General features: G+C 53.8%; 1 protein-coding gene across 3 annotated transcripts; it reads left to right on the top strand.

Moving 5' to 3' along the window:
* Nucleotides 1–92: 92 nt before the first annotated feature.
* OCRL (OCRL inositol polyphosphate-5-phosphatase) lies at nt 93–21,161 on the top strand. Of its 3 annotated transcripts, none has more exons than XM_031063414.1 (22): nt 93–425; nt 1,269–1,307; nt 1,747–1,854; nt 1,924–2,007; nt 2,318–2,438; nt 2,527–2,688; nt 3,566–3,667; nt 4,075–4,189; nt 5,979–6,095; nt 6,227–6,417; nt 7,423–7,534; nt 8,988–9,097; nt 10,012–10,147; nt 11,369–11,479; nt 11,785–11,950; nt 12,148–12,383; nt 15,794–15,817; nt 17,979–18,098; nt 18,322–18,406; nt 18,843–18,970; nt 19,530–19,641; nt 19,743–21,161. In XM_031063414.1, exons 1-22 carry the CDS (start codon nt 104–106, stop codon nt 19,865–19,867), a joined length of 2,826 nt encoding a protein of 941 aa, XP_030919274.1. In that variant the 5' UTR covers nt 93–103; the 3' UTR covers nt 19,868–21,161. The 3 variants fall into 3 exon arrangements, with proteins under 3 accessions (XP_030919274.1, XP_030919273.1, XP_030919275.1); XM_031063413.1 differs by having other exon boundaries at nt 1,744–1,854; XM_031063415.1 differs by lacking the exon at nt 15,794–15,817 and having other exon boundaries at nt 1,744–1,854.
* Nucleotides 21,162–23,048: the final 1,887 nt, after the last annotated feature.

Genomic DNA, 23,048 nt, shown 5'->3' with positions numbered 1-23,048 from the left:
TGACTCTCGGGTTCCCTGCGTGCTGCCCCGGCGGGCTCCCCTCACCCTGCGGGCGGGGGGACCCGCGACACCGGCGCTGCGGAGGTGCCCCCCCGACTCCCCGATGCTCCTCCGGCAACCAGAGCCGCTGCCATGCCGGTGTTGGCCCTGCCCCGTGGCAGGCAGAGTTCAACAGCTCTTACTTCTCCCCCGGGGTATCCGCGTCCTGCACAGTCTCATCTTCGTTGCCTTTTTCCTCCTCCTGCCCCAGAAGTTTAACGATAAAAATCAAACACTCTCTGTACACACAGCTCCCGTTTGTGTGCATGGCTGCCGGATTTTTATAAGCCTTCCTTCTGTCTGCAGGGTCGTTATTCGCTCCCAGGAGAAAGAAAACTCTGATCCGGATTATATTCCCATCAATAGCCGTTTTAAATGTGTGCAAGGTATTGACTGCTGGGGGGATGGTTGAGGATCCCCTGCTGTTCATCCACAAACCTTAAATTTAATGGTGTTTCCTGACCTGTCTCCTGAGCCACAGCAGATTGAATCCTTTCCTTGTGAAACAGCAAGTCACATTTTATGGCATCCCCTTGTTCCTCATCCAGGCAGGTTGTCATTCCATGTCAGCATGCACTTGTGAGGAACTTGGCTGGCTCCAGTGCGTGTTGGGCCTGGCATCACACAGAGCCAACACATGCAGAACCTGGTTTCAGGGTCTGGAATTTGGTATTTGTCTCTCAGAGTTCTCTGCTATGCCAAGAGTTGGGAGCTGTTGCCTTTTCCTGCATGTTTACATCTAAACTTCCTAAGGTCTAGCGAGCTCTCAGCATCTCACCTGTTGGATGAAGAAGGGCTTTAGGCCTTGTCCTGGAAGAAGTTAAATAGCAACAAGTGACCCTGGGGCAAGTCCTTGTGAGGAGTAAAAGTCCTTTTTTCTGAATTTGCTCATTCCCTTGTGTGTAGCTCAGGGATGTTCTGCCCCTGGTCTTGCTCTGTAGGGAAGCTCTGAAGTTCCTTGTCAAGTTGGTCTTCCCCAAAGTAGCTGCACTGATGGGGAAAAACCATCCAGGTGTATGAGAACTGTGTGGTGGGAATCTCCCTGGGACACTTGTTGGGAGGTGATTGTCCAGGTTCTGTCAGCCAGAACCGTTAGGAATGTACAGATGTAAATTAGAGCTCTTTGTTCCTCTCAGGACTCTCTCATGGCTGGTAGTGTAATTAGATGAGTCCTCAATTACTGCAGCATCCAGCGTCAGCTCTACTGATCCTGGCTTTCTCTTTTCTAGAGGCAGAAGAAACTCTGCTGATTGATATAGCTACAAACAGTAAGTTTCATAAGGGCAGTGGTGTAGCTAAAGATCCTGTCAGGGAACAGCCACTGGTGCTTGTTTTGCCTTCCAGTCTTCCCCCAGGCTCTGTGTTTGTCCTCTGCTCAAACAGGGATGGTTTTCCCTCTGATACTGTCATCTGGCTGTGTCATGACACTCAGTTGCCATGACAGACAAGGTTTGAAATGCAAATGGTCAAGATGTCTGCAATTTTTCTTTCTGCTTTTAGAGCTCTTCTCTGCAAAATTGCGGTAGGGACGATTCCTCAAGCCAGGAGAATGTGCTGGGGATACCCCAAGAAGGTGGGGGGACCTCAGAAGCGCAGGGAGGGTAACTTAGGTGCAGGTTTCCATCACAAACAACACCTGGAAGCTGGGTGGGAAGCCTGGAGACTCTGAGGCAGCCTGGGCTGACTCAGTGAGTGTGTTTGAAGCAGGCTGCAAGGTCAGGATCCAGGGTGGGGAGGCACCGGAGCGGCTCTTTGAGATCCCTGACGAGGAGCGCTGCTTGGGATTCCTGTCAGAAGTGCAGAGCATACAGGAAGGTGAGCAGAGTTGCCCCTGTGCCTGTGGAATCCTCTGCCAGTTTCTGAAAGAGATGGGTTTTTTTCCAGCCCACCTGAAAGCATCTCTTCCTGAACCTAAGGACTCAGCCATTTGGCATCAGGTGGAGAAGAGCCTCACAGGTCTATCTCCAGGTACAGTTGGCTTTGCTCTGGGGCCTGTGCAGTGCTGTGGTGCCCAGGGTAGGAGCTGGGTCTGGCCACGCTTCCTTGTCTGTTAATTCCTTCCTGAGTGCTATTTTCACCCTTGGTTTGTGCATGTTAAGCTTCTTCCTGCCTTACCTTGTGGTTAGTGCCCCTTTCTCCCATTTCCAGGGTCACACAGTTGATGTATTCCTACTGTCATTTTGTTTTTCGCTTTCTGTGAAGTTACATTTTTTTCCTTCTTGATCTGAGCTCTTTCAGGTTGTTTCCCAGGGTGTTTTTCTTGGATTTTTCATTACAGGAGCTCTGGGGTTTGAGGATGACTTCAACACCCTGAGCCTAGAAGAGAAAAGGAACATGCAGAACCACCAGACGGGCTCTCGACGGGAACCCCCACCTCCTCCTGTCCCTCAGAATAAGCAGTAAGTAATGTGGGGGATCTGTTCCCTTTTTTACTTTTCTTCCTAGACAGCAGAAGTAGTGCTAGTGCTGCTCTTGCTTCCTTCCTAGATTTCACCGAGAGAGAGAAGGCGCATCCAGAGACCAGCCCAAGGTGACAAACACGATGCGCAAGATGTTTTTGCCCAGCACACAGTCGGGGCAGAGAGAGGGGCTCATCAAACATGTGCTGGCCAAGAGGGAGAAGGCCTACATCAACCTGCACAACTTCAGGTGAGAGCTGGGAGGGAAGGACAGAGCTGTGGGATCTCTCCTTTGAGCTTGGATCTCACCCAGGATTGGACCCTGGCAGCTGGTGATGGGTTGCAGCTCAGGTGGCCAGTGAGGATGGTACAGCCAAAAGTCTCGTGTCCATGGGGCTGCTTTTGTGTTATCTCTGTGTATGTCAGATCTCCTGAGCCTTGGTAAAGCTGGAGCAGATGGGCAGAAAAAGTGAAGACAGACGTCCCACCATAGTGTCGTGGTGTTGCCCCTGTTGACGTGATGTTAAAATAGCCAGATGTTTGCTGGTGGAATGCCTTACTCTGAGGGGAGTGTCACTGGGAGGGAGCCAAGCCTGGGAGAATTTTTGAGGAGCAGCTGAGGGAGCAGGGAAGCCTCAGCCTTGAGAAGAGGAGGCTCAGGGGGACCTTCTGGCTCTCCCCAACTCCCTGATAGGAGGGGTCAGCCAGGGGGGTCAGGTTCTGCTCCCAGGGAGCAAGGGAAAGTACAAGAGGAAATGGCCTCAGACTGCAGCAGGAAAGATTCAAGTTGGACACCAGGAGGAATTTCTTCATGGAAAGGGTGGTCAGGCATTGGAAGGGGCTGCCCGGGGAGGTGGTGGAGTCCCCATCTCTGGAGGTGTGCAAGGGAGTCCTGGATGTGGCACTCGGAGCTCTGGGCTGGGTGACAGGGTGGGCATTGGACACAGCTTGGACTCAATGATCCTGGAGGTCTTTTCCAGCCTCAATGATTCTGTGACTTTCAGTTCCCCCATGGCAGTCATTGCTCCATGCAGGGACAGCATAGTGCATGCTTCCAGCCAGAACAGTGCTGTGCTGCTGTGGTTTTAATGGTGTTTTCTACAAGCTCAGCTGCTTTTGTATTGTAGGTTCTTTGTGGGAACATGGAATGTGAATGGGCAGTCTCCTGACAGCTTCTTGAACCCATGGCTGGTGTATGACATGGAACCTCCAGACTTCTACTGCATCGGGTGAGCAGCTGGGGGGAAACCAGGAGGGCTGGGTTGGGTTTAGGTTCCTGTCGTGCTCTCAGAGGCTGCACAGAGCTGAGCTGTGTCACACAGGGGCTGTCTGAGGGCAAAAAGCCATTGGATGCGGCAGAGGATCAGGTTGAACAAAGCTAGCATGACAATAGATTTTCCTGGAGGTATCTGCAGAGCTCACTCATTTCCTCTGCCTAAAGTGGTGTTTCTCAGGGAAAGGGTTCCTGGGGGCTTGGGGTAGGATCTCAGAGGCACATGGGGAAATTCTACTGCTTTATTTAGCAAGTGGCCATAAAGAGCTGTTCCTCCAAGGGCTGTTCTTGGAGGTTTCACATTTCTGTAGGAAGAGGAGGATGTGCAGGAAGGCTGGAGGTGCTAAGCTCTTGGGTTTCCAGGTTCCAGGAGCTGGACCTCAGCACGGAGGCTTTTTTCTACCTTGATTCTACAAAGGAACAGGAGTGGCTGTCTGCTGTGGAGAGGTCCCTGCACCCTAAGGCCAAATACAAGAAAGTGAGTTCTGCTCAGTGGCATGGGGGCTTGTCATGGAGCTGGCATGATGGGAAGGAAGGAAAAAGGAAAAGGGCTTCCCTTTTCCTCCCTGTCCAAGGAGCGAGGCTTGGAGAAACCAAGTGTGATACTGGGCATGTGCATGCCTGGTTATCTGTCAAATGTGTCAAGTTAAATCTGGAGAGTCTGTTTCTGCACCACAGTTGTAGGAAATATTGTCCTTTGAAGTAGAAATTTGTAAAGGTGGGGACCACAATACCTTTATCAAATAGGAGGTAGGTGTAAGGGAAACAGCAGGTTCAAATTCTCTACCTATATTACCTTCTCATCCTGTACTATAGAAGCCAGGTGTGTCCTGAGCTGGTAAATTAAATGAATAGATTTTCTCTGAAGGAATGGGATGATTTATGAAGTGAAATCTTCCGGATGCTACTGCCTTGAGTCAGAATTGCTTCAGCTGTGGCAGCAGGGCTGTGTTCTGGCTGGTTTAGAGCAAGACACTGGTTTTATCTCTGCTATGACAAACCTTTCTTCTGCAGAGACCAGTCCTGAATACATGAATGGGTTTCCCTTTCTTCCTTAGCCTGTGTGTTTGCTGTCACACCCCATACTGCTTGCTCTGAGCAGATGTTACAGGAAATGAAACAGGGAATAGAGTATCTTGCTGAACTGAGACCTATCAAGGGGAGCCAGGAGTCAGGGCCCGAACTGCGGAGGCTCCTGCTCCCTCTCCTCCCTTTGCTTCACTTTAGTTTTGGGTGAATTTCTCCCAGTTTAGTGAAAGGGAGAGTGCAGGATACGGCTGCAGGAGGGGGAGGTGGCTGAAGCTGTAGATAAGACTCATGGTCACCTGCAAATTCTGCTCCTGCAGAGCACACCAGGTGCTGGGCCCTTGCAGCCAAATTCTCTGCTCTTAGCTTCTTTCCTCACTCCATAGACTTAATCCCAACACATGTGAATGTTTCTGTGCATAGAGGTGAGCATTCAGACTGTGCTCAAGCAGGTGAGGCCTTGTCATTGTTTCAGAGTGGTGATGTCACTGTTTCACAGGGATGATACCACTGTTTTGGAGGTGCAGGAAGGTCACAGACTGGACAGTGTTGGCTTAGCACATGTAAAAGATCAGCGGCAGACCTGAGATCCCCATTGGTACAGGGCACATGAGCACGGTGTTAGCCTCTGTAGGCTGAGCTCTGTGGGAGCAGATAACTGCTCAGATCCAGAGAGGCCCTTGGCTTTAGGGAACAAGTATTTCCTGCAAATGAGTCAGTCTGTGCAGCTCAGAGATGCCTTTTGCTACCTCGTGCATCAGGCACGTCTGCCTCAGGGAAATAGGAACATCTCTGTCCATTCCCCTCTGCACTGGAGTCCGCAGTAAGCCAAGGTGGGCTCTGACTCCCACTGCATCTGCAGCCCCAGGACAGCCCCAGCTCTGGGCCTGGCTGGAGCACTCTGCTTGTGCTGGCTAGAGCACGGCAAGGGCTGAGACCCGAGTCATAAACTTGCTGGGCATTTATTCAGTTTCTCTTTGCCCGCTCTGTTGTAGGGAGGGACCAGAGTAAGGAATGCAGTGGGCTCAGCACCACTGACAGCTCCTGGGCGGAGACAGATGGACCCCAAGAACCTTGCTGTTCAGGACAGGAGACCCTTTGGGTTCTGTTGTTGCAATTAGAGATTGAGTAGAGAACATTACGAACAGGGAGAGCCAGAGCAGCAGAGCATCAGGGAGAGCAGATCAGAACTGCATTCCCGCTGCCTCTCTGGGAATTCAGGATCCTGTTTATTTTTGCAGGTGCAAATGGTCCGCCTGGTTGGGATGATGTTGCTCATATTTGCTAAGAAGGATCATCTGAGCAATATCAGAGAGATTGTGACAGAGTCTGTGGGCACAGGAGTCATGGGAAAGATGGTGAGTCACCAAGGCCAGCTTGTTGCTTCCCTGTATCCATGCAAGAAGTGGCACAGTCTGGTTTGGTTCACCTGTGCCATCCCAGTCCCCTCACCTGCCACCCACTCCCCACTGGTCCCTCCTGTCCCTAGGGCAACAAGGGTGGTGTGGCCATCAGGTTCATGTTCTACAACACCACGTTCTGTGTTGTCAACTCCCACCTGGCTGCCCACGTGGAGGACTTTGAGCGTCGAAACCAGGACTACAAGGACATCTGTGCCCGGATGAGCTTCCTGATCCCCAGCTCAGACTGTCTGTCTGAGCTCAACATCATGAAGCACGAGTGAGTTGTACCCTTTGGCAGTGGTGTTAACTAACCCAAGTCAGAACTGCAGCAACAGGAGGTTTCATGCAGATAAGTTTTCTGGCTTAATAAAATAATTTGAAATCCTAAGGGCTGTGGTGTGCTGCAGTTCCTGCAGACAAACTGGTCACCTCCTTGTTGCAATGCCTTATGCACCTGTGCCCAGTGTCCCTCTCCTTGTGTTTGTGTATAACTTCCTTTTCAGCAGGCCTAAACAGAATACAAATGGTTGGTATTTCTGTAATTAATACTTAAACCATTTAAAAACAAAAAATGTAGAGTGGATTAGTACAGAAAAAACCTTACAATATTAGATTATCCTTGATAATCCACTAATGGAAATGTTGAGGTTTGACTATAAACAGGAAGAGCTTTGGTACTAGCAAGGGGTTTAAATTTTAATCTTTAAAGGAAACCTTTATGGAGTAAAGAGTGCGTCCCATGAGTGCTTCTTTAGCTGCTGATAGCAAGAAGGCTGCAGGCCTGTTTGGAAGCCTGGAGAGGAACAGGGTGGGAGCAGGTGCTGGTGAGGTGTGGCTGATGGCAGGGATGGGAAACATCGTCCAAAAGGTTGTAACCTCCAGGAACCTAATTCTGCTCCTGCGAATTCTGTGTCAGGCGGTCTTGGCTCAGTAGGTGGTGCAGCAGTGGTCTGCTCTGGTTGAAGGAAAGGCAGTGAAAAACCAACAGGTAAAAGCAGGGTGTACATGAGGGATAACCCTGCAGATGCCTCACCTGTCCCGCTGGCTGATGGGCTGACTCTGCTTAATGAGCTCCACCATGGCTCTCTTCTTAACATGAGAAGAGCCTCAACACCAGCTGGATTTTACGTGAACACTGGTCTTGCTTCTTTAGAGTCAGTGCTGTTCTCTTGGAGCAGCCTGGGAGAGTGGAAGGTGTCCCTGCCCAGCTGGTACAAGGTGAGGTTTAAGCTCATTTCCAAACCAGACCGTTCCATGATTGTATGTGCATCTTTGTTTGCAGCGTTGTTATCTGGCTGGGAGACCTGAACTACAGGCTGTGTCTGCTGGATGCCAGTGAAGTGAAGAATCTCATCAGCAGGGACCAACTTCAGAAGCTGCTGGCTTATGACCAGGTCAGTGAACTTGCTCACATTCGCCCCATCCCTGGGAGGTCATCTTGGTTTGGGAGGTGCCTCTGCTAGGGAGGAGCTGGCAGACATGGAGCTGGGGATGGGGCTGGAGCACAAATCTGATGAGGAGCAGCTGGAGGGGCTCAGCCTGGAGAAAAGAAGGCTCAGGGGGACCTTCTCACTCTCTACAACTCCCTGAGAGGACAGTGCAGCCAGGTCAGGGTTGGTCTCTTCTCCCAGGTAACAAGTGGCAGGGCAAGAGGAAATGGCCTTAAGTTGCGCCAGGAGAGGTTTGGGTTGGATATTAGGCAAAATTTTTTAATGGAAAATGCTGTCCAGCCATGGCACAGACTGCCCAGGGCAGTGATGTCCCCATTCCTGGAGGGATTTAACAGACATGTAGAGGTGGCACGTGGGGACATAGGTTAGTTGGGGCCTTGACAGTGCTGGAGGAACCATTCGACTCGATGGTTTTGGAGGGCTTTTCCGACCTACATAGTTCCATTGCACACTGCAATAAAGGTCTGGACACAAACATAGATACTTGACCCTGACAGAGCTCTGGGTGTGCTGGTTGCAACATCCCCCTAACAAAACCAAATTGTCCATACTGGGGTAACTGGGTAACTCAGGCAGTCACTGTGTAAGTGTGTCTGTGTCTCAGTGCAGGAGCTCCCTCTTAAGTACAAACTACAAGCTGAACACAAGCATTTGTATCAGCAACAAAAGCTGCTGCAATCAGTGTTGTGAAAGAGGTATTGATTTGGAGTCTAAATCTGCTCAGCCAGTTTGACCTGAATTCTGTGCTGTCGCCTTCCCTGCTCAGCACTTCCCTGCAGCACACGGAAGCTGGTGGCAGGTCCCTTTCAGGTGAAGGGTTGCACCCTGGAAACATGAACAGCAGTGGTGCAATGTCACCTCTGACACAGTTTAACAACAAATTTGGTTGGTTGTCCTCTGTAGCTCATTTTTGCTGTGCTACAGAGCTTTGTTCAGGAAACAGCTGTAGCTTAGGTCTTACTGAGGAAAACATCCAGAAGAGGAAAGGAGCAAAGGAGGGTGGTGTCAGGTTGTCAGGCAAGTGCAATCCTGGAGGCTCTTGCTAAAATGATTGGTGGGAAACAATTAATGATGGCAATCCTAAGCCTGAAAACTGATGAAAGCATTTAGTAATTAGTATTTCCCTTAACTCTTGCTTGAAGCTGCCTGCATGGTCTGGTGAGCAGTATGATGCCCATTTGTACTCGATCTGTTTGGAAAGCTTTCCACTTGTGTGTTAAAGGTGTGAGGTCTGAGAGGCAGTTTGGGGTTGTCTGTGAATCCCACAGAATGGCCACAGGCCATGGTTGCTCTGCCTGTAGATCTGCTCCCTAACACTGCTGTGGCGAGGGAGGGTTTCTTGGGTTTGGTTGGGTTTGTGTTTTTTCTTTTTAAAGCTTTTTTTTTTCTGCTTTAGCTGAATATTCAGCGCATTCAGAAGAAAGCATTTGCAGATTTCATGGAGGGAGATATTAAATTCATCCCCACGTATAAATATGACTCTAAAACAGATCGCTGGGACTCCAGGTACATTGGCTGCAACTGGGTGTATTTACCTATGACATGAAACACATTTTCTCACAAAATTTGATTTCCTGCTTCTTAGAACTGCATACCTGTCAGTGTTACATTTGGCCTTCCTTTCTTTGCCTGTCCCTGTGTACATTGAGCAGGCACATCCCTTAAACCTCTGTAGCTGCTGATCCCACTGGATGAAGGCAGGTGAAGTGTGAGCTCAGGTGACCCTGCACTGGGGCCTTTTTCTATTACCAGGGACAGACAAACAGTATAAAAAAGGAATTGAAGAGCTAAGGAAACGGGCTCTCTGAGTCACCCTGTCCCCTGACTTGCACACCCACAGGGTGGCTGCACTGTGATAGCAGCTTTGGTTCCTGCTTGGTGCCTCCCACAGACATGGCTGCATTTGCTGCAGGGGCTGCTCCAAAGGGAGAAACTCCCAAGGAGGGCTTTCAAACCATGTAGTGATTGAACTTGACTTGCCATGTTTATGAATCACCACAGTAGTTAATCTGAAGAAGGATAACCCAGGATTCAGGCTGCACAACATAATAGTAGTCACTGAATAGACTTTCTGGAGTGGAAACAATAAGCGATGGGTTGGATTGTCGGCAGAAAGTCTGGCAGCACAAGAAAGTCATGCAGCTTGGGTCACAGCACACATGGGTTCAGGCTGTGGTGGGCTTGACTGAGGGTTATTTTGTTTCCTGGTGCTGGAAAGGATGGGAATTTTATCTGCTGTATTGGGAAAGGGGGAGAGAGCAGAAGAAATAACAGAATTCAAGTTGGAGTAAGTGATAGGAGTTCATGCCATCACTGCTGTGATGATGTGGGTGGAGAGAACTGCGTTGTTGGGAAGAGGAACAGCTTGGATGGCTTGATAGGATTGTTGGATTCCCCTGGTAACCTGTTTTTCTTTGTAGCGGTAAGTGTCGTGTGCCAGCGTGGTGTGATCGGATCCTTTGGAGAGGAGGGGACGTCAGTCAGCTCCGGTACTGCAGCCACATGGACCTCAAGACCAGTGACCACAAGCCTGTCAGTGCCCTGTTCCGCATCGGGGTAGGTCTGTGTGTTTGTTGGGGCAGGATCCCAGCACTGCCAGGCATTCCAGGCATACTGTGGGAGGCGGTGACAGAGTCAGGGCACCTCTGCTAAGGCTGTTGCAAGAGGACACATGAACCCAACTGAGGTGTGCCTGCTGTGGGGGTGCTGCATCTGGCAGCAAGGGAATGCATGAGTCCTGCTGTTCCCTCCTGCACATGGAGACACAGCAGCAGCCTGGACCTGGCTGTACCTGTGCTGCGTCGGATGTGTCACTGGTTCACACCTGGATGTCTTCAGTGGAGAGTGACAGCAAATTCAGGTTTTTTGGCACAGCAAATGGGGACACTCCATGTCCATTTTTGCTACCTCCTGCTCCCTGGGTGGCTCAGGTCACAGAATGGGTCAGGTTGGAAGGGACCACAATGGGTTTTTGGGTCCCATCTCCCTGCTGCAGCAGGGCCATCCTAGAGCACATGGCACAGGATTGTGTCCAGGCAGTTCTGGACTCTCTCCACTGAGGGAGATTTCACAGCCTCTCTGGGAAATCCATTTCAGTGCTCTGTCACCCACACAGTGAAGAAGTTCTTCCTCATGTTCAGGTGTTCCTGCCCATGCCTCTTGTGCCATTGCTGGCCCCCACAGAGCAGATCTCGGGCCCTGCTCTGAGCCCTCCCTGCAGTCAGGAACAGACAGAGCCCCTCTCAGCTGTGTCTCCTCTTGAGGGTGAACAGCCCCAAGAGGAGACACAGCCTTTCCCTGTAAGGGAGATGCTCCAGGCACTTTAGCATCTCTGTAGTTTTTGCTGGCCCCACTCCAGGGGCTCCATGTCTCTCCTGTACTGGGGAGCCCAGAACCAGACACAGCACTTCATGTGTGCTTCACCTGCGCTGAGTAGAATAGGCTGAGTCTATTTAAAGAAAAGCCTTTCTCCTTTCCCTATGGACAATCATGAGGAATGCTGCAGCATGCCAGTGTTGTCTCACAGAGGTTGCCTCCAGTGATCTCTCAGTTGTGTGACCAGTGGCCAGACAGACCCTGGTAACACCTGCTGGGGTGAAATCTGTGTAAAGTTGCAGACGCAGCTTGGGACTACGCATGTGTGTGTGAACTCTCAGCCTTGCAGCTACAGAAGCAAGTGCTTAGAGAAATAATTCTCTTCTGCAGCTCACTCATGATCAAGAGAGTTCCTGTGAAAGCCAGTCAGAAGTTTCATTGAGTATTTTTTGTCTCCCGCAGGTGAAGGTTGTGGATGAGCAGAAGTATCGGAAGCTGTTTGAAGACATTGTTCGTATAATGGACAGGATGGAGAATGACTTTCTTCCTTCTCTAGAGCTGAGCAGGAGAGAGGTGAGGATGAACCTGGGATCACTGTCTCTGCCCAACCACAGCAACCTTCAAAGTGCCAGAACTTCTTTCAAAGACCTTGTTTCAATTAACTGGATTATAGAAAATTGAACTCTATCCTTTATCTTATGATCAGGAATTGGGTTAGCGAGGACATGTTGTCTTGGCTCTTTGGCAGGACTTCTATGAGGAATTCTGCATTAGGTGGGCTCCTCTCAGCCTCAGGGGGCCACTGTAGAGTCTGTGGGGGGCTGGCCATGGGCCATATCCTGGCCACTAATATCACTCGATTTCTTTTTGCTCTACAGTTCGAGTTTGAGAACGTGAAGTTCCGTCAGCTGCAGAAACAGAAGTTCCAGATTACCAATAATGGGCAAGTCACCTGTCACTTCTCCTTCATCCCAAAGCTCAATGACAACCACTACTGCAAGCCATGGCTTCGGGCTGAGCCTTGTGAAGGTTACCTGGAGCCAGGTGAGTGTAGTGCTGTAGCCCCCCCCCCCCATCCCATCCCATCTCCATTCAGTCCTTCCTGTCTTTCCTGTGTCCCACCTTCCTTGCCATCAGTCTTGTCTGTCTTTTGTGGCCTTTGTCCCTTCCACTGTATGTTTGTCCCCATCATCCCTTTTAGAGAGTGTCTGTGTGTTCTTGAGCGCTCCAGTGTGTTGCAGATGAGAGCACAGAGATCTCCCTGGACGTGTACGTCAGCAAGGACTCAGTCACCCTCCTGAACTCTGGCGAGGATAAAATTGAGGATATTCTTGTCCTGCACCTGGACCGAGGGAAGGACTATTTCCTGACCATCAGTGGGACCTACCTGCCCAGCTGCTTTGGCACTTCGCTTGAGGCCTTGTGCCGGATGAAGCGACCCATCCGAGAAGTTCCAGTCACCAAACTCATAGACCTGGTGAGTTCTGAAGCGGCTCTTCTAACCCAGAGAAGCCTGATTCCCTCCTGATTGCTCCCAAAAGCAGGAGCAGTACCTGCAGGCCAGGTTGTCTGTGCTGGCTCTGAGATGAGTGACTTCACAGAGCTTGAGGTGCTCTTTTATCTTCCTGTCTACCACAGCCAATGGTTTTGACAGCCTGTACTTTATCCCTTTTTTTCTGAGTAGGCTCTGAATATTGTTTGATGGGATGAAAAAGTGATCCCAGCACCTCATGTTGGCGTTACTGGTGCCAGCAGGCTCAGCTGGGTGGCACTGCAGTGTCATAAGAGATGTGATTAGGGTCCTCTCATCCAAGGTATATGGGCTTCTTTTACTATCATGAGTGCCTTGGAGGCCTTTTCCTTCTGGATACGTTCCCACTGCTCAGGGGAAGGAGCAAGCAGAAGCAGAAGGACCAAAGTGTGTGGTGTGGGGTGCTGAAGGACACAGCTCAGCAGATGAGCAATGTCACAGCCTCTCTGGCCATTTCCTCCCACACCAACCGCAGTGAGAGATAATGCCTCGGGTGAGAGATAGCTCATCAGGGAGAGATCTCTCTGTGATGCAGCAAACCGTTCCTCTCCCCAGCCTGTGCCAGCCCCCAGCATCAATTTTCCTCCTCCCACAGCTCATTGTGTGCATGAGAGAGGGTGCAGTGGTGCCCTAGTCACCTCTAGTTTTTTGGGTACTCTCAGCTGTTTCTGGGGTTGTCCCATTTTGGGGATGTAATTCTTATTTCCAGGCTGGTTTCATTCATCTCTCCTTACTGCCTTACCTGGCCATGTTCAGTGAGGTGCAGCAGCTCCTGAGTGCCAGTTCATGTCCCCATTCTTGTTCAGGCTGGAGAGTCCTTTCTTTCTCTCCACCTGAAAGCTCAGCCCCATTGTTTGAGTCTCTCTGCCATGTGATACCTTTCCTCACCTCTCCTATCTCACAGTCTCACCCTTACATGAGGGGTTTTTTGTCCAGTAAGCTGCTGCTTTTCCACCTCTGTAGATTTGCCAGCCTCCACTCCCATTATTTCGACATTTTCTTATCCCTTCAGCAGTTGTCCAGTGCCTCTCCCTGCCTCTTTCAGTTCCCATCTTTTATTGTAGGTATCTACTTTTCTCACAAGTCCAGTATACAGAGAAATCCTTTTTATATGAGAATTTTGACTTTTTAACACGCTAATCAGGCTAAGCAGGATGCAGGTGGCAAGGTACAGTGTTTGCCTCCTCAGGTCAAACAACTGATCCAGGCTTCAGGCTCCTCAGATTTCTGAGGGTTTGGTTATAGTCAGTCTTGTTCTAGAAGTGGGTCTGGAACATTTCACTGGCCTCGGTTGCTTTTCTACCAGCTTTTTCCAGCTCAGTACCAACTTCTTGCTTGATAGAGAGGAATTTGGGCCCAGACTCTTGGCTCTGCCCTCACAGAACACACTGTTAGATTTGTAAGAGTCCATTGAGGCTTCTTCTCCTTCCATCTATAGATTTCCTTCTCCTGCTACTCAGTGAAACATCTAGAAATAAAGCAGGCAAAACAGTCAGCAAGGAGCACCTGCTCCAGGGTCTGCAGCAGGGGCACAGCTCTCCTTATGGGCATGGGGGCATATTTTAAGTTTTTTGATTCTGATTTTACCTGTGAGCTGAGAAATCCTTGGAATCAGACCAAGCTGAGCACTTACTGCTTGGGTCAGTGGTGCTGGGGCTGCCTGCCCTGCAAGCTGGAGCATTTGGGTGCAGTTCCCTGCGTGTTGGTGCTGCTCAGGCTGTGTGAGGCTGGCAGTGTGTGTGCATTAAGAACCTTCTGCACTTGCATGGGCTCATCCTTCACTGGACCCAACATCTTCCTCAGCCTGGCTAGACATCTTCTGTCTATTTCAGTGGAGAGAGGTCTGGAGATCCAGTCGCTGAGGGGCTGAGGTAGGTGGGTGCAGGATAGCACCATGCAGGTGGGAGTTTGTCTGGGAATGGCCTTCCTGGTTCTCCAAGGAGGGAGACGGTGACATGGCTGCTGTCACTTGAGCACCTCCCCTTTGGGATTTCAGTATTAGTGGCTCATCCTGTTTTTTCTTGGGATCCTATTTTGGGTTTTAAAAGGCCTCTTGAAGAACCCCTGTGAGGAACAGGTGAGTCTTGTGGAGCAGATTGTGCTGAAGGCTCAACATTAGGGAGAAATTGTTCCCTGTAAGGGTGGGGAGGCCCTGGCATTGTTTGCCCTGAGCTGCCCAATTCCTGGAAGTGTGCAAGGCCAGGTTGGACAGGGCTTGGAGCAACCTGGGATAGTGGAAGATGTCCCTGCCCATGACAGGAGAGTGGAATGAGATGAGCTTTAAGGTCTCTCCCAACCCAAACCACTCTGTGATTCTGTGGAGAGGTGAGCAGCCAGGCTCAGGTTGGGGGGGTGAGGTGGACATGACTCACCCGTTACAAAACGTGCAGGTGGCCCTCTGCCCTCCCAAACCTGTCACTGTGTCCCTCCCCCTGTGCCTGAGGAGAGAAACCTGTGCCAGCTCCTGTTTGAAGCAAGCTGTTCTCAGGAAGAGGACAGTCTGTTGTGGCTCTGTTAGAGCTCAGGGAGGCTCCAGAGGAAGCAGGCACTGCAGAGGCCACGGGGGACCCTGAGATGCTCCTCCCTCCTGGTGTCCCTGTGCCATGGGAGCTGCAGCTGCTCCCAGCTCAGCCTGGGAATGCGCTGGGGCTGTTCCCACCCCAAAAGGTCAATCTGCCAAGACTCAGCATGGACAGCCTGCTTCTGTTTCCTCCTGCAGACCTATGAGCAGTGTCCGGCCGGCCCTGGCTCTACAGGGATGGCTGTTTGGGGATGCTGAGGGCTTGGCTGTGCCGGCAGAGGGCTTGGCACACTCCTGTCTGTGCAATGCTAATGCTCTTAGGCTGCAGCAGCAGCAGCCGGGTTTGAGCACAAACCCTCATTTCCCTGACTGTACCGAAAGCTGCTTAGGGGCCCTGTGAGCTCCACAGCTGCCACGCACTCAGAAATACAGATTTAGCCCAGGGAACGTTTTATCTCTGGCCTGGTCACAAGGGAAGATGGCTGAAATAATGTAGGGACAGTGATTCTAACTAGGGAACTACTTCTTGGTGGACACGTCTCACCTGCCCATGGCCCGGCTGTTGGCCAGCGAACAGTGCTAAGCCCCTTGGGGGGCTTTCCAGAAACCCTGATGAGGCTGTGCATCATATGAGCAGGATTGTTGTTAATTGGCAGGCAAATCTCTCACCACAGGTTTAACTTTGGCCGTGTCAGCAAAATGTGTGAAGGACCTGGTGTTCAGTGGGTTCTTGTAATGCAAATTAGGCTTCTGCTTAATCACAAGAGTTGATCCGAGAGTGCTTTCTCCCTCTTAACCACACTTTTTCCTCTCCTCTCTTTCCTGCTGCTCTCAGGAAGAAGACAGCTTCTTAGAAAAGGTAACACGAGCAATTGCTGCGTGGCAGTCTGCTTCTCAGTGGTGTGTTTGTAAAGAATGGGAGCTTTTCCCTTGTTTTCTGTGGCAGAGCGAAGGGGAGGGGAGCACAGAGGGGACACGGCTGCCAGCAAAGCTTCTTAGCACAGCTGTGGGCTGGATGAGAGCATGGAGAAGCATAGAGTGACCCCAGAGCCAAGCCCAACTGCAGTGTTGAAGTTCATCAAATTTGCTTTGGGAGGAAAAAAATTACTTTCTCGATCCTGACAGCAATGCTGGATATTCCTAAAAAAGATTGGCAGCCTTTGACATACCTCTGACTGTAAGGAGGGATTCACCACAGCATCCTCTCAGACCTGTGAGAAGAGGGCTGGAGGAGGAAACTCAGGTCTTTTGTTCCTTCCATCTGGTTGTGTCCCTGTGGAGGCCGAGGGAGGTGGATGTTTCTGTGCCTCCTCAAGCAGTGGAGCTGGGGCTGCTGGCTCTGATGGCCGCAATGCCTGAGTGGGATCACTGCTTCCCTTGGCACCCGTGCTTGGTGCTGGAGCCAAGCAAGGAAAACTTCCTTGGGAGAGCAGGTGGGAGATGCTGGGGGTGTTCATGAACGCTCCCTGCACTGGCTCTGACATTTGTAACTTGTTCGAGCTGGTTCTGCACCGGCTTCCCAGTCTGAGGAAGTTGTTCCTCTCTGGGCTGTCAACGCAGTGGCAGAACACAACAGGAGAGGGAAGGAATGTTCCCTCTCCAAGAGGGGATCAAGCTCGGGTGTTTAACCTCATGAAGCTCACATACTCCCTCCTGGCAGAGGAGAAGGGAGGAGTTTTGATTTTTGGGAGCATCTTCCCGTGGGAAGGACGTGGCGTACCTCCCTTCCTCACACGCGGCAGGAGAGGGCGCTCGGGGCTCGGCCAACGCACGCCCGCCTCCTCCCCCTGCTCCTCTTTCTCTTCCTTCTCGTCTGCCCGAGGCACCTTGAGCCTTCTCCTCTTCTCTGAATACCTGGGATCTCCTGTATGGGGGTCTCCACAGCTCCCCCAGTCATGCAAAGGGCTGCTCCAGCGCTTGGCTCCAGTGAAGCCCTGACACAGGGGGGTTCTGTAGAAGAGCCTCGGCCCGGGAAGAGTGTCCACAGACCTGGGAGAGGGTCTGCAGCTCTCCCCTTTTCCCTTTTAGAGGAATTCTGTAATGCTCTTGCCTGACATGCTGCTTCCCGACCTTGCCAGTGCATGTGGCTGAGCAAGGCAGCTGTGCAGCCGTGACTCCTCATCTGCTGGCAGGGTCAGACCTGGTGCTGTGCAGGGCAGAGCTGTGCTGTGTGGCAACTGGGGCTACTGCCCGTGCCACCAGGGCTTGTGTCAGCTTGGTGTGTCTCTGGGCATAGCAGGGAAGCCACCCCTGGCTGCTCTCAGTGGCTGTGTGTGCTGCAGGGACAGCCATGGCAGTTTTGCCTCAGCTGGTGTGAGGTGCTTTCTGTGTGGCTTTTGGACTCCTCTGCTGGTGGCGGGGTTGTGTTCCTGCTTGTGCTGGTTCCTGGGTGCTTTGGGAGTGCTGGGCATGGCTTCCTCCTTGGAGGTCACAGGAATGTGAGTCATTGTGAAGTGAGAGTAAAATCAAGCCAAGAACATGGATCCAGTTAAAGCTTGGTGTGATGGAGACATCTGAGCCACGGAGCAAGTCAGCTGCTCCACAGGAGTAAGCAGGAACTGTGACAGTGGTGGCCTGTCCTCAGTGAGAGCTCTCCTTGGGAAAAGGAAGGAAGAAACTTCAGGAGTCAGGACAGTTGCAGAGCCCTGAGAGCAGCCGTGGCTGGAGCACCCGGAGGCAGGGAAGGCGTGGGCTCGGTGGGGACTGGCTGGGTCCCAGCCTCTGTTGGCTGCAGGGTGGGAGCTGGGATGGGGCCAGGGCACCGTGGGCAGCCAGAGCCACCTCCTGGGGGTCTGAGGGGGCTGGGGCGGTTGGAGAGACCAGGCAGGTTGTTCCATGGGGCAGCAGAAGGGAGAGGAGCCAGGACCTGTGGGGCAATGGCTGGTGCTGTGAAAGTGATTCAGGGCTAGAGCACCCCAGGGTCCTGCTGCTTCCCCTGTCCCAGCTTTCCCTGCCAGGGACTAAGGGAGTGAGGCAGAAGGGACTGAGTTTCCCTGAGCCCTTGTGTGCTTTCTCCCCAGGAGAAATCCATCCTGCAGGTGGGCTCTCTGGACAGTGAGGAAGCAAGTGAGGTGCCACTGCAGGTGCCAAAGGAGATCTGGCTCTTGGTGGACCACCTATTCAAGCATGCCCTCCACCAGGTGAGAGGGAGGGGGCCTCTGCCACACTGGAGCTCTCCTGGTGACCTGGTTCCTCACACACACCTGGTGATCAGCTCCAGTTTGGTGTTTACAGGGCAAGGCTTTTGCCTGTGCTCAAAGCACTGGCTGGATGTCCCAGGGTTCACCATTCACTGGGAGTCACCATGTGCCTCAGCCTTTGTGGGGAAGGTGACTTACTCCATCCCTGTGCTGTTTTTGACAGGAGGACCTGTTCCAGACTCCAGGCATGCAGGAAGAGCTGGAGCAGATCATTGACTGCCTGGACACCAGCATTCCCGAGACAATCCGTATCCTTCTGTGATGGATCTCAGCTCTGCTGGGAGAGTTTGCTCTCGGGAGAGCTTGTCTGTCACCTTTACCTGGCAGGGTTCCTGGCAAGGATGGGCTCCCTTGGTCCCCCCATAACCTCTCTCAAAGTTGAATCTGTGCTGGCCAAAGCAGCCGGGGGCTCTGGAAGCTTCTGCAGGGCTGTGCCAAGTGCAGGAGCTGGGATACTGAAGAGCATGATCTGGAGAAGAAGCTAATGGAGCAGGGAGCTTCTGTGCAGCCAGAGGGTGGGAAATGCCAGTGCAGGGTTTTTCATAGGTGGGGGACAGTGGAGGAGAAGGAGGAGGAGGAGGAGAGGTTAGACAGGCAGGGAACTTGTGTGACCTCCTGTGAGATGCACCTGGGGAGGGAGGGGATCTCTCTGCTCAGCATGACCCTTGATTCCCAGCCCTCCAGCGGGCAGTAATCACTCTGTGGCTGAAGCTCTCCTCATCTTCCTGGAGGCTCTGCCAGAGCCTGTGATCTGCTATGAGCTGTACCAGCGGTGCCTGGAGGGGTCCCACAGCAGCCGGCTGTGCCGACAGGTGCGTCTGCTGCCGGCTCAGGGCAGCTCCTGCTGCCTGGGCTGTGCCATGCGTCTGGGCCTGCCTGGACCCTGCTGCCTGCCTGGGGGCTGACAGTGGCTCTGGGAGAGTGGGCAGCTCTTCCAGAGACCCCAAGTGAGCCCTGTCTTACCCTGAGCACATGGGGAATGGGGAGGGGCCAAGCTGCCCCTGGTCCTGAGGGCTTGAGCACCTGCTCAGAGCTACAATCCCTGTCCTTCATGGAGGGCTGTGCATGGCTCTTAGCAGCTGGTGGGGCAGCAGGCCAGGTCAAGCATGTCCCTGAGCAGATGGGGAAGGTTTGGGGCAGTGAGAGCTGGGATCCAACTGGAAATAAGCAGGAAGCAGCCACAGGGCACTGGGAACTTTTTCCTGGTGACACAGCTTTGCTTGAAGCAGTGTCACCAGGAGCCACAGCCCACAAGTGCCATCAGTTCTAGGCTGCAGCTGTGGGTAAGTTGCTGTGGCACCCAGAGTGCCACACATGCCCAGGCTGCAGCAGTGGGAGCTGGGAGAGCTTCCTGACACCATTTCCTTGCAGGTGATCCTTCAGCTGCCGAGCTGCCACCGCAATGTGTTTCGGTACCTAATGTCCTTCCTGCGGGAGCTGCTCAAGTACTCGGAGGACAACAACATCAGTGCTACCATGATCGGTGAGTGTTGTTCCTCTGCAACCCTCGCTCCATCCCAGCCTCTTCTGTGCCTCCCAAGGTCTTCATTCCTCACCAGTGACTGATTTTACCTGCCTCCACAGCTGCCCTGTTCTCCAGCCTCCTCCTGCGCCCTCCGCCCAACCTGATGGCCAGGCAGACCCAGCAGGACCGCCAGCGTGCCATCAACTTCCTCTACAGCTTCCTGCTCAGCGGGGACGAGGAGTGACTCGTGCCGTGTGCCAAAGGTGGGCCCGCGCTCCAGCCGGGCCTCTGACAGCTCCGAGGGGTAAAGGCTCGAAGGTCTCCAAGTGCCGTGTTTACAGTGGGAAGGGACAGTTCCCCCTCCTTGCCACGCCATACCCCACGCTGCAGAGGACCTGCATGCTCATTGCACTGCCATCCACCTCTGGAGCCTCCGGCTTCCCCGTGGCAGCCAGGTGGATCTGTCGATACCCGAGCACTGTGCCAGAACCCATCGTCCCGTGGCAGTATCACCAGTTCCCAGGTCATGCTTCTCTCTGTGTCACCTCCGTCTCCCAAGAGCTGTGAGAGAGAAAGGTGGGGATGGCTGGTGCTCTTGGAGGTCGCGGCACACTGCGTCCCTCCAGTGCCAGGTATGTGTGCTGGTGTGTACATCACCCCAGACTGCTGTGGGACATGTGCCACCCTCTGCCACACAGCCGTGCCAGCCCTGATGCCATCACTGTGCTATGGACCGTGCTGACCCAGGAAGGTTGTTTGGACATTTGGCCTCTCCCCTTCGGCATGGCCTTTCCCCTCTCCCCTCCCTCCCAGGACACAGGGCCTCAGCACACAAGTTTGTCCCTGCACCCCCCACTCTGCCTTCACTTTCCTCTCCCTTGCCTGCCCCAGCTTCTTCCAAGGACACAGGATGGTGGGCGGCTTGCAGTGACCAGGGTAGAGCCATGAGCTGCCCTCTGCTCCTCCTGGGCTGTCCTGTGCGTTTGGAGCAGGATGGGACCACTGTCCCTCTCACCCAGCCTACAGTGTGGAGGTAGGACAGGCTGGGTCACCAATGGATATTGGAGTCCGTTGTCTCCTTCCTGGGGTGCTAGCAGAGGGTGTGGGTTTTGGGGGAGTGAAAGGAGCCACAAATGCTCCTCAGGGGCCAGAGGAGCAGCTGGGGGGGGCTGTGCACGGGAGCTGCTGTGCAAGGGTCACACACAGCTGGCTGAGGGGACAGCCCTGGGGCTGGTGACTGAGGGTGCAAGAGTGGCCTGTCCCACTGAAACACTAAGGCTGTGGGGCCATGTGGCCTCAGGTGAGGGAGGCCCAAAGCCAAGGGGAGGAGGTTGGGGTCACAGAGCCCCGCCGGTGCCTGGGCTCAGCCCAGGGTATCTTGTGGCTCTGTGGTCCCCATGCACTGGCTGAGCTGCTGCAGGCTCCCCTCCCTTTTGCCTTTTTCTTATCCTTAAAATTTTTAAATTACATAATTTATTAGGAAACTCTTCGTTCCAAATAAACCTCCATTGTGCAAGGCCTGGGGGCTGTGCAGGGCACACCTGCCCTTCCTCATGCAGTTCTGCACTGTCATGGAGCCCTGCCTGGAGCTCCAGGCTCACTCTGGGGGCAGCTGAGGGCTGGGCTCTCCCCCAGCCACTTCAGGAGTGTGCTGGGCACAGGTGGAGACAGTGGCAGAAGGTCCCGTGCCGCTGGTTCCTGCTGGTTGAGCTCCTGGGTGCAGCCCTGATGTGCTGGCACTGCAGCCCAGTGCCCGTCCCACAGTGGGTGGTGGCATGTGCCCCACCGGGATGGGCATGGCACTGGGTCTGGCCGGGTGCAGCAGGGTGCTGGTGCCCGGGTGTGGCACACGGCTTTGGCAGCCCAGAGCAGTGATGCCTGTGTGCCCAAGGCCCTGCTGGGCCAGCAAGGGGAGCGTGGTGGAGAAAGCCCGCACGTCCTGCTGCAGGAAATGGCGGCCGGTGTCATCTCCATCTGCTTCCTGCCGGCTCCTTGGGAGCAGGGCTGTGCCTGGCAGCTGCTCCTGTGCTGTCACCGAGGTGACCAGCGCTAGGTGCCGGCATTGTTCCCGCGGCCACCACATTCCTGCCACTGCCGGCGGAAATGCCGGAGCAAGAGGGAAGCTCTGATGCTCCCTGGGGATGGGACAGCCTCGGCCTGCCCATCCTCCTCCTCAGGAGGGTGCAGGGATCCTTGTGGGGGAGCCTGGAGGCTGTTGGGGTGCAGCTCCGGGGGTCTCACTCGTGCATCAGCCCACCATGAGCATGGGCACTGAGGGATGCTGGTGGTACCCAGGTCGTGGTGGTGGAGGAGCTGGTGCTGTCCCACAGCCACACAGAACATGCCTTGCCAGCCCTAGGTGGGCAGTGAGCTCTCCTGTCCCCCCTGGGGACATCCAGAGGTCCCCAAGGAGCACAGGGCTCCTACGACGGCTCAGCACTCTTCCTGTGCCCCTGGCATCCCTCTTTCCTCGCTCAGTGAGCTGGGACCTGGCAGAGCCCATCTTTGCCCTGCCAGGACAGACCCTGCTTGCACAGCAAGGGGGACAGGACTGCCCCGTGCCTCTGCCCATGTCCCCAGCACTGCCCCTGTGCCCACTGCCCGCTCTGCCGCACCTCCTGTTGCAGTACAGGAGCTCTGGCACTGCCGTGGCACACGAGGCACAGGGAGCACAGCCGAGCTCAGCAGCTCCCACCTGCCTGTGGGCAGCCAGCCAGGCCAGGAAGAGCCAGAGATTCCTTAGGTCTCCCGGTCCAGAAGCCTTTTCCTCCTTCCAGGTTGGCCACAGACCAGCCAGGAGGTCCTCCCTGGCCTCCTCCTTTCAGGCTGGTGCAGGAGGGCTGGGGTCAGGGCTCAGCTGTGCAGCCCCTGGCTGCAGCCCAAGCACTTGGGGCTGGGCGATGCCTGGGGGACGTGGGACATCGCTGCCTTGCTGCCATGGCCACAGCAGTTCCTCCAAGGGTCTACTGGGCCCCCCACTGCCAGTCCTGCCTGTGCCCAGGCAGGGACCTCGCCACATCTCTTGGGCAAGGCACCTGCTGCTGCAGCTGGGGAGGCAGAGCACGGGCATGGAGGGGCAATTTGAAGTGTAGGGGCCTCCTAGTTCAAACCGGTAGCAGCAGCACTGTAGGCTGGCAGTGGAGGAACAATAACCCCCCAACATCCTAGAGCTGGGGGCAGCTGGAGGGGGCTGTGGCTGGGGCACCATGTCCCGCCCCACTCCAGCTCTGGGAGGCTGCTGGCTCTGGAAAACTGGGCATGGGGGCAGGACAGGACTGGGCAGTGGGCAGGCAACCCATGCCCAGCCGCCCAGACCATCGTGGGGACGCTGGCAGTAACTCGTGGGGTGGCCGTGAAGCCACGCGGGGGTGGCAGGGTCTCTCGGGGCAGCTGGCAGTGGGGACGTGGGGCAGCGGTGGCTCGCA

This window comes from Geospiza fortis, unplaced genomic scaffold, assembly GCF_000277835.1.
Source record: "Geospiza fortis unplaced genomic scaffold, GeoFor_1.0 scaffold412, whole genome shotgun sequence".
NCBI classification, from domain to species: Eukaryota; Metazoa; Chordata; class Aves; order Passeriformes; family Thraupidae; genus Geospiza; species Geospiza fortis.
This window is presented reverse-complemented; position numbering and strand designations above follow the sequence as displayed.

Bases quoted from the DNA above. Each gene is read 5' to 3' on its own strand.
- OCRL (XM_031063413.1), top strand. From the start codon at position 104: ATGCTCCTCCGGCAACCAGAGCCGCTGCCATGCCGGTGTTGGCCCTGC. The intron at 1,855-1,923 runs GTGAGCAGAGTT...GTTTTTTTCCAG, and splicing joins AGTGCAGAGCATACAGGAAG to CCCACCTGAAAGCATCTCTT. The intron at 9,098-10,011 runs GTACATTGGCTG...TTTTCTTTGTAG, and splicing joins ACAGATCGCTGGGACTCCAG to CGGTAAGTGTCGTGTGCCAG.